At 40.9% G+C, this 10,311-nt stretch overlaps 2 protein-coding genes across 3 annotated transcripts; one reads left to right on the top strand and one right to left on the bottom strand.

Annotated features, from left to right (window-relative positions):
• Window positions 1–132: 132 nt before the first annotated feature.
• chtopa (chromatin target of PRMT1a) lies at window positions 133–4,756 on the bottom strand. Of its 2 annotated transcripts, none has more exons than XM_027177866.2 (6): window positions 4,448–4,756; window positions 3,980–4,069; window positions 2,792–2,942; window positions 2,048–2,228; window positions 1,761–1,892; window positions 133–961 (listed from the first exon to the last, which is right to left on the bottom strand). In XM_027177866.2, exons 2-6 carry the CDS (start codon window positions 4,042–4,044, stop codon window positions 762–764), a joined length of 729 nt encoding a protein of 242 aa, XP_027033667.1. In that variant the 5' UTR covers window positions 4,045–4,069; window positions 4,448–4,756; the 3' UTR covers window positions 133–761. The 2 variants fall into 2 exon arrangements, with proteins under 2 accessions (XP_027033667.1, XP_027033666.1); XM_027177865.2 differs by having other exon boundaries at window positions 4,673–4,709.
• A 282-nt stretch (window positions 4,757–5,038) lies between these two features.
• Window positions 5,039–8,728, top strand: snapin (SNAP associated protein). Its single transcript, XM_027177868.2, has 4 exons — window positions 5,039–5,225; window positions 5,422–5,468; window positions 5,577–5,695; window positions 7,392–8,728. Exons 1-4 carry the CDS (start codon window positions 5,068–5,070, stop codon window positions 7,497–7,499), a joined length of 432 nt encoding a protein of 143 aa, XP_027033669.2. The 5' UTR covers window positions 5,039–5,067; the 3' UTR covers window positions 7,500–8,728.
• The last annotated feature ends 1,583 nt before the right edge of the window (window positions 8,729–10,311 follow it).

Here is a 10,311-nt window from a genome sequence, read left to right as displayed (position 1 = left end):
ATGGACAATGTTCAGCCACATCCTAAAAACAAACCCTGCACAGGTGAAACAAAAGCTGAAATAGTTTAAACTTCGAATACAAAACTTCCTTAAATGACGACAAATGCTTCGCATTTACAATCAAACACAAAGTTTGTTGTCCATCAAGGCCAATATTTATTAAGACAAAGTAAAAATGGTTGTTAAACTACAATAGACCAAGGTGTTTTGTAGTGGATTTTTTTTTTTTTAAACACAAACAATTGCAGTCATAACATGAACCGATTTCAAAACCATAAAAAAAAAAAAAAAAAAAAAAAAAAAAAAAAAAAAAACAATAAAATGAGACAAAGGGGAAAAATGTTTGTAGCACAGTGTAACCAGGAACAGCGTGTGCCAGAACAAATCTGATTAGGTTTCAGAATAGACCAATATTAATAATAACATCAGGTCCAGCTTCAATAAAACTCGCAGGGGAAAAAGTCTGTTTTGTGAAGGTCCACTTCAGGGGCAAAGCTCGATGTCCACTTTCCAGCATTTCTATTGGCACTGTGTGAACTCTCAATGAGCCTATGCTGTGTAAAAGGTGCTCCTTTTTTGCTCTAATCAGTAAATAAGTCTAAGGAGCTTAACATCTGGCAGAACATCCAGATCTCACCACATATCTCATCACTATAGCAAGTTCAGTGTAAATAGCATTTTTGATTAAAATGGACGTTCAGGAAATAAATGCCTGTAACTATATGCCTAGTTGACAAGATATCGGTGTATACATTCACAGATCACTCCATGCTCTCTGGGTCAGCTTGGGCCATGTACGCATCCAGCTCTGCGTCTAGATGTCCCTTGGTTTTGGACATGTAAGCATCCAGCTGATTGTCTAGCTGTTCCCTGGTGACAGAGGGACGTCCTGCTCCCCTGCCTCTACCTCGACCACGACCTCTTCCAAGGAAACCGCCACGACCGCGCAGACCTCCGCGACCTGGAAGAAAATCACATCTTGAAGTTCACCATGTACAATAGCATTAAACTCTGCACGTCACTTATCAGACTTTCAGTCTATTCAGTATTACAGCGTTTTATACTTTATACACCCACAAAACTGGTGTTGCACTGATTGGTGGTGGAAAGGGAAAGCTCAGAGAGCTGAAAACGCAAAAATGATAAAACAGCACAGAGACTTCTGTTTATCTTCCATTAATGCAGTCTAGTCACTGCAGCACACACAAAGCACACAGGATCTGTTCGGTGATTGTCAAACACTTGTTTACTAAACTATAATCCTAGAGAATACGAACAGCTCTCTTATTTCAGTTAGTGTCTGAACTCAAACACTTAGAAATGCGCTGGAAAGAAGGAGAAAAAAAAAAAAAAAAAAAAAAAAACTTAAAATGTTCTGAATTTTCCACATTACTAAAATGTATGAATGTACAGCGAGTTTTCGTCCCACAGAATAAGGTTTTAAGCAGAAACAGAGCTCATCAGTCTGTGCAACCTCGCTACATTTTGTCTTGGAAACCTGGCAGATCGCGATGTTCTGGCTCTGATGTGACGTCTAAGTGGACACGACTTTTACTGTTCCTATAGTCTTGAAGACGATATTTACAAGCGCCACTTGTGAACTCCACTTCTTTGTGTAAACTTACACAAACTTGTGATCATTAAATACAATTTTTTTTAACTCCCTGGATTTTTAAATAGCACATTTTGTGTAAATGTTGCTGTGGATAAATCACTTGTCCACAAAATCATATCCAAATAAATAAAGTCCTGTAACTCACCTCGTGGTCCAGCTCCTCCACGCGCTGCTCCTCGGCCAATCAGAGCAGCTCCTCGACCCATGGCTCCTCCTCGCTGACGCATTCCCCTACGTATACCTGGACGCCCTGGACCACCTCGGCCCTTCAGCTGACCTGAACACACGCACACACTTTTCAACGTGCCGTACGTCTGCAGCAGCCAGGGCTGAGTCTGTATCATATTTTCTGTTGTTTAAGTTGGAGATCTCCCGATTACATCACCACACCCCAGTTTAATTAGAACTCGTGCTGTGGAGAATTCACCACACCTCTAAGAGCCAGTGCTCCTCTCATGGCACCTCCTCGTCCCCGTCCTCTGAGCCCTCGTGTAGCCCCTCGCATTCCCGCCACACCGAAGCCACGACCCCCAAGGCCTCCCCGCATAAGCGGGCCGATGGGACGACCCAGACGTGCCTGAATGTTGCTCTTCCCAAGTCGCTGCTTCAGGCTCTGTAGAGATGAGGAAAGGAACCAAAGTTGCATGAAGACAATTAGAAAGCAAAAGGAACCATATGATTCATGAGTGTTCACCACTCCTCTGAACTCACTAGCTCTGGACCTTTGTACATTTATATGTATATATGTAGTGAGCGTATAGAAGTAAAATAAATTAAACAGAAAACTGCAATAAAAACTGATTTGTATTAAGAACTCGGATGTTCTTGTCCCTGGGTGTGTATACTAGACTTGTGTGTGATTGTCTCTGGAGCCTGCACTACTTAAACCTTCACTCTTTAAACAAACACTGAAATTAAAGCTGACGTTCCAACACAGCCGAGTCAAAATAAATCTTGCTATCAATCAACCTACAGCCTGCAGTCCTTAGGACCTTAGAGACAAGGCTGTGTTATCGTACAGAGTGTGTTTAAATGTACAAACTTCTCATAACTCATCCAGCACTGAGAATGAAAGAGCTCCACACACACACACGTGTTTAAGAATCAGCACCACCAAGCTGCCACTGGCCTTTAATCCTTTCTTCTTCTTGTCCCTCGTTCTCACTCATCCCCTACCTGTTTGTGCTGCAGTGCTGCCTGCACTGACGGCCTGTTCTCCATCTGCTGGGCGAGACGCCGGTTCCTCGCGCTGGCCATGTGCTGCTGCTGCATGGTCGCCCGGATGCTAACGGCAGTCGGCTGCTTGTTCTTCATCATGTTTGTGAAGCTTGTGGGACACAACCGAAAGGAGCGGAGAGCAAAGAGAGGGAGAGAGAGAGAGAGAGAGAGAGAGAAAGAAAGAGGAGAGGGGGATACGAGGAAAGGAGGTTTCCAAATCAAATCACTTCACACACCATGGACGCAGCCGCAGGGGAACCTGCAGCAATTCACTGAAGGCCTGTTATTAGGCACGCTTTCTTCATTACACACTCTCTCTCTGTACAGTCTGGTGACACCCCAACATTTTAAACAAACAAAAAGCCTGTGAACGTCTAAAAGTGAGGGGGAAGAAAGGAGAGAGAAAGAGGAAGAGGAAGAGAGGGCGAGGAAAAGGATGAAAGGACAAAAGAGGATTCTCAGAGTCATTGCCACTTACAGGCCACCGTCTCCACCTCACTACAACATGAGACGGAAGGCGGCCCAGGACTTAAGAGGGGTGTCCGGCAACTCAGCCACTTACAGTCTGGACCGTGACCTCTGACCCTTTTTTTTGCCACGAAAGGCTCACGAGGTAAACAAGGGAAGGGGATGATGGGAGCGGGTCACGTCCAGGCACGGGCTGAGCACCTTGCATGAAAGAAAAAAGTAGTGACAGAAGAAAAAGAGGAGAATGATGAAGAGGAAAGGACATCAGAAGTGATCTAAGTGAGAGAGCTTGTGTGAGAGAGGGCAAGAAATATGGCACCTTTTGTTAAATCTCATCTCTGCCATGATTGAGGAGGTTCTTCTGCAGGAAGCTTACCTCACCATGATTACACACCCCCTCTCACCTCAGGGTGTGCACTGCTTATGCAAGATGGCCGACGTGACACAAAGCCCATCGTCAAACCTCCTGTTCGGAGCGTACTGTCGTCTGCCATGTTGCGTGAGCAGTGCACACTCCGCGAGCAGCCTGGCGTCCATGCCTGTTCTGCTCTGGTTTCTCCCCTCATTGACCTCCAAAGAGCATGGCTTCCTGCACCGTGCCTTAAGTATCTCTGCATGAGTGTTTTTTTTTCTCCCCCTGGGCTTGAGATAGTGCTGTCAGGATGCGTGGAGCCTCACCGCTCGTTCAGCGACACCTTGGTGGTGCTTTTCAGCACGACTTTTTGAGTAGAGGGGGAACTCATTTTCTTCTCACACTTGACAACTTGCCTGCAGGGAAACATTATAAACATAGAAATGAATAATCACCAATAAGTAAATAAGTTACACATATTCTCAAGGAGGATTCAGACACTAGAAATGAATCTTGTATCTCTCCTTAGACATGAGCACTGCACAGGGTGTGAGAAAAGGTGTGAACACTCTAAATAGTTTACTACAATAAAGTCAAGCCTTTGCTATTGTACACCTTTAAATGCTTAAATCTAAGCCGGGCGGCCATTTTAAAATAAAAAAAAAAAATACCAACTATTAACTAGCTAACTAGTTTTACAGCTTGTGTTATATGATTTATTTCATTTAAAAGATAACATTTGTAATCACTAACACGTTTAAATGTAATTATCTGTAAAAGAAGAGTTTACTTACTTCGAGAATCTGTGGATTTAATATTTAATCTGCCGCAGCTTTAGGAGCTGCTTGGATCACGCGCAAGCTAAGCTAACCTATGCTAAGCTAACTGACTCAGCTGATCTCTAAAAGCTAGCTGATCAAACGTTCAGTAAAGTCGTATTTATATAAAAAGCCCCTCTTTTTTATATCAATTAAGACCCTTAATTATTTAAATTCTCGAGGAAACTGGCGATTAGCTACCTGTACATCTAACTACACCGTGCTATCGGTCCCCTCTGCTGGTTCATCACAAAATGGTGCTAACAGCTGCGACACTGGGAAATGGAGGCTAAAACCCACCCACTTTATAGCTTTCTATGGTGTGATTGGCTAGCTGCTGAAATCATAACGAGTTCTTATTGGACAGTTGAGACATCATTTACGTCCTCTTCGGCAACCTTAAAAGAGCAATAAATAAAAAATAAAATAAATAAATAAAGCGTTTAGCGTATGTTCAACGCGTTGTTTGTGATTTACATTACGATGAAATGTACAAAGTGATCTTATTTTTCCTCACATAAATAACAAGTGATTCGAATTGTCGAAATGTCAGTGGAATCTCGCGAGATTTGTGAGAAAGTCGCGAGATACGTGAGATGTCGCGAGATTTCGTAGACAAGCAACAAGACGCAGGAAATATGGCGGCGCTCGCGGTGGTAGAAACTCCATCAGGAAAAGATGCCATCGCAGAAGGACTTTTTGATTTGTTAAAACCTGCAGTACAGCAACTCGATCTTCATGTGCATGCGGTCAGGTAAATACTGTGCATTGTTTGGGTTGATTTGGAGCTACACCCGTGAAGACGTTGTTAGCTTGTTAGCATGTTAGCATGAATGGTGTTTTGTTTACTTGTTCACTAGTTTTTGCTAATTGTGTGGGTTTTATACCTCATTTGATGTCTGACGCCGATAACAACGTAGTAAAAAGTTTTTTATTTTGCATACACACAGGGAGAGTCAAGTGGAGCTCCGTGAGCACATTGACAACTTGGCAACTGGTGAGTTTCTTCATAACAAACACTGCAGACTGAGTTGTTCGTAATGACTGAATTTAAAACCTGTAATTAAACGTGTATTTCATCCGTCTGTAACTCTTTGGATTTCAGAGCTGTGTAGAATTAACGAACACCAGAAAGTCGCTCTGGACTTGGATCCCTATGTGAAGAAGCTGCTCAATGCCAGGCGCAGAGTTGTTTTGGTCAACAACATCCTACAGAATGCACAAGTAAGTCAGTCAGTGTGTTTCTATTCGATTCGATTCGGTTCAGTTCAATTCAGTTTATTTGTATGGTGTTTTTAACAATTTCCCATCGTCTCAAAGAAGCTGTGTGTAAATCAGAATCAGATTTATTGGACTCTAACCTGTTGTTTTAGTCCAATAAATCTGATTCTGATTTACACACACACACACACACACGCATATGTGTGTGTGTGTGTGTGTGTGTGTGTAAATCAGAATCAGATTTATTGGACCCTAACCCCTTGTTTTTTCTCTCTCTTCAAGCCATGACGTGTGTGTATATATATATGAGAATCAGAATCAGATTTATTGGCCAAGTATGTTGACACACACAAGGAATTTGGTTTTAACTCTTTGTGACTCTCAAAGGTACAGACATAAATAACACTATACTATACAAACTATACAAGACAATGCAGATGAAGAGATACAACATAGACAGAATGAGTATTAAATACGAATATAGAATGTGAACGCTCGGTTACGTACATAAAGTGTGGGAGTGCAAATAACAACATCGTGCTTTTTTTGTACAATATACAGCCGCAGTAGTGTGTATGTAAATAATGTCCTTTCTACAACAGTTTCAATTCAAGTGTATGTGTATAGCGCTTTTTACAATTGACATTGTCTTAAAGCAGCTTTACAGAACATAAACATAGAACAAAAGGTTAATGTAAAGAATAATATAATATAAAGATAAATAGAATCCAAAATTCAAGATCAATATTAGATATATTTAAATGTGTTTGTATTTATCCCCAATGAGCAAGTCTGAGGTGACTCAGGAAGCAGTGGCAAGGAGATGGTAAAGGAAGAAACCTTGAGAGGAACCAGACTCGAAGGGGAACCTCATCTTCATTTGGGTGACACTGGAGGGTGTGATTATAAATATACAGTCCGACAAATGTTGTGTCGATCCTTAAAGACCACATGGAGTTGGCATCTCCTCTTTAGTATCACAGAGTCCACCTGGAGCTGGTAGATCTCTAGATGCCCCAGGATCCTCACAGAGTCAGCCTCTTCTCAGTGAAAATCTTCATCACACGGAAGACAGTATATAATAGTGCAACCGAGAGCTCCTGAAGAACTAATGGGTCATCGTAAACTGAGTTCAGCGCAGACCTGATTGCTTATATCCATATCAGATACTAATTTAATAACGCAGCACTATATTGTATCTCATCGTCTGCGTTGTCTTGTATAGTTTGTATAGTGTAGTGTTATTTATGCCTGTACTTTTGAGAGTCACAAATAGCTGGAACCAAATTCCTTGTGTGTCAACATACTTGGCCAATAAACCCGATTCTGATTTTATACTGTTTCTAGCAAGCCCATGTCAACTTCCTCTCAAAAACCATCAAAGGAAGTTAAACTCTTTTCAGAGAGTCAAATCATTTAAGTTTGTTAAAGATTCATCATCATTTACATGGTTCAACCAGATGTGCAGCCTGATCATACAGCTGTATGATTATTACTGCTGTGTATCATTTCATAATATGCTGCTACGTCTGTAGTTAGAGAACATTTTCATGTGATTGGCTGACAGTGGGTTGAAATTGTAGTGACTAGGATGTGAGACTGGAAGAAAAACCCACTTCCTTTTTTTTTTTTTTCCCTTGGGTTCCTCTTTCACGTTTATTCACCTTTTGGCCAATCTTATCTCTTTTTTTCATTACAGGAGCGTTTGAGAAGGTTGAACCATAACGTGGCGAAGGAGACTGCACGCCGGAAAACCATGCTCGAAACATCCGGAGCGTTTTCCACACGTTCTCCTAGCAAGCCATGACGAGTGGCGATTTAAGAGAGAACACTGCACAATGAAATAAACTGAAGCTGTGTATCAGAGATGCAGTGGATTATGCACAGATTGGACTGATGTACAGCACTGAGGCTTGTGTACATCCAGAATTAGCCAAAGAGCCTGCTGTGTACTAAGAGCTGTTATATATGCACAAGATAGTTGGGTATGCATAATGATTAATATCGATTACATTTGATTTGCACCTGGCTTTACCTCTCCTGATCTATGTGTTTGTCGCTCAGTACAGCTGCTTGTATCTTCAAATGCCAGAAAGCATGCTCACATGTAACAGAAATGGTCGCTAACCTCAAACTAATTATTCTAATCCTTTTTTAAAACCAGTAGTCACGGTCAGTAGAAAGCTAGCTGACATTAGGCTGTCTTATATTTAATTAAACAGTTATCCTGGTATCATGACAAGTTAGTTTGCCTTAGGCTAACTGCTGTGTTGTGTTGTGTAATGGTTCTGTTTGAGAGAGAGAGAGAGACTGAGACTGAGAGAGACTGAGACTGAGAGAGACTGAGACTGAGAGAGACTGAGACTGAGAGAGACTGAGACTGAGAGAGACTGAGACTGAGAGAGACTGAGAATGAGAGAGACTGAGAATGAGAGAGACTGAGAATGAGAGAGACTGAGACTCAGAGAGAGAGAGACTGAGAATGAGAGAGAGAGACTGGGAGAGAGAGACTGGGGGAGAGAGAGAGATCTGACAGACTGCACTGAGTCAATATTTTCCTTTTTATATTATTATCCGAGTGCAAACATCAGCATGCTGAGGAACCAGACTAAAAACATCGTCCAGGTGAAATGAATGCCACAATCACACCTACAGCAACAAAGTGACGGAGATCGTTCCTTTTCACCGAGAGACTACGACTATAGACTCTAAGACTTCTATCGATGCAGTTGTTAACGGTCGTAAATTTGCAGACTCCATTTTATGTGTTGGCCAATGGTTTTATTACAACAGGAGTCGTTTTAAGGAACTGTAGAAACTATACTGTCATCTAAACTATACTGTCTTCTCACGGGAAACGTTAGTTAACGTTTGTTTGTTTTGAATCGCTTTCATTAGTTGTAGATTATGTTTGGTGTCCGGCTGACGTTTTGTTTTTGTGGAACCCGTTGCCATACAAGCCATGATGATTCAGAATGAGCGTGTTTATGTAAACCTGTGATTTGCAGATTAAACAACACCCTTGATCCAGAAAAAGGCTGATTCTCATTTCAGTGTTGTGAAGATAACAGATTCAGTGAGTGAACCGTTCAGGGAGTGAATCACTGAGAATATGATCAGCTTCTGCCAAACTTTAACATTTACTAGTCTTTAAAGACCCTTCTAAGAGTGCAGATGTATTCCAAAACCAATTTGGTCATGGCTTGGTCTTTAAATGCCATGAAACAATTTATCATCGATTTATTATAAACCGGTCGAGTTTAAGTCTTTTCTGCTTTATTCAACAAAAAGGCATTCAAAAACATGAATTAACGTTAACGGTGCTTTACAAAGAAATACTATCTATCTATCTATATATATATATATATATACACACACGTAAAAAAGTGTTGGCACCCTTCCTGATTTAATTTTTTTGCATGTTTGTCACACTTTTAGGTTTCAACTCATCAAACACTTAAAATTAAATATTAGTCAAAGATAACACGAGTAAACAAAACATGCAGTTTTTAAATCAAGTTTTTTATAATTAAGGGAAAACAAAATCCAAACCCACTTGACCCTGTGTGAAAAAGTGTTTACCCCCCTAAACCTAATAACTGTTTGTGCCACCCTTATCAGCAATAACTGCAAATCAAGCGTTTGCGATAACTTACAATGAGTCTGTTGCAGCGCTGTGGAGGAATTTTGGTCCCCTCATCTTTGTAGAAATGTTGTAATTTAGCCACATTGGAGGGTTTTCGAGTATAAACCGCATTTTTAAGGTCACGTCACAGCATCTCAATATGATTCAGGTCAGGACTTTGACAAAGTCTCCATTTTGGTTTTCTTCAGCCATTCATTGGTGTGTTTTGGATCATTGTCCTGCTGCAGAACCCAAGTTCGCTTCAGCTTCCTTCAGGATTTTTTGGTAGACAGCAGAATTCATGGTTCCATTTATCATAGCAAGTCTTCCAGGTCCTGAAGCAGCAAAACAGCCCCAGACCATCACACTACCACCACCATATTTTACTGTTGGTATGATGTTCTTTTTCTGAAATACAGTGTTACTTTTACACCAGATGTAATGGGACACACACCTTCCAAAAAGTTCAACCTTTGTCTCGTCAGTCCACAGAGTATTGGATATCCAAAAGTCTTGGGGATCAAGATGTTTTCTGCCAAATCTGAGATGAGCCTTTGTGTTCTTTTTTGCTCAGCAAGCACGTTTTCACACAGGACAATGTAGGTTTGGGTTTTGTTTTCCCTTAAATAATAAAAATCTTCAAACTGCATTTTGTGTTTACTTTTGTTATCGTAGACTAATATTTACATTTGTTGGATGATCTGAAACATTAAAGTGTGTCAAAAAAATAAAAAGGAGAAAACAGAATAAATGTACTGTTAAAAAATGTTTGGATAAAAAAATTCAAAGCAGTGAAAGTGTAACTGTCCCTGAGAGGAAACCTCCTGTGTCCTTGCTCGTGTTTAATAATCGAGAGAGTTCCGTGAATAATTAAGGTTTAAACCATTAAGTACTAGTAAAAGGAGACTGAAGGAATGGCTCAGAGTCGTATGTGACACAGCGACTGCATGCAGTATAATGAAATAAACAGTGAAATGTCAGCTATGTGCTTCTC

Source organism: Tachysurus fulvidraco, chromosome 7 (genome assembly GCF_022655615.1).
Source record: "Tachysurus fulvidraco isolate hzauxx_2018 chromosome 7, HZAU_PFXX_2.0, whole genome shotgun sequence".
Classification (NCBI taxonomy): Eukaryota; Metazoa; Chordata; class Actinopteri; order Siluriformes; family Bagridae; genus Tachysurus; species Tachysurus fulvidraco.
Note: the sequence above shows the minus strand (reverse complement) of the source record. Positions and strands in the feature narration are given on the sequence as shown.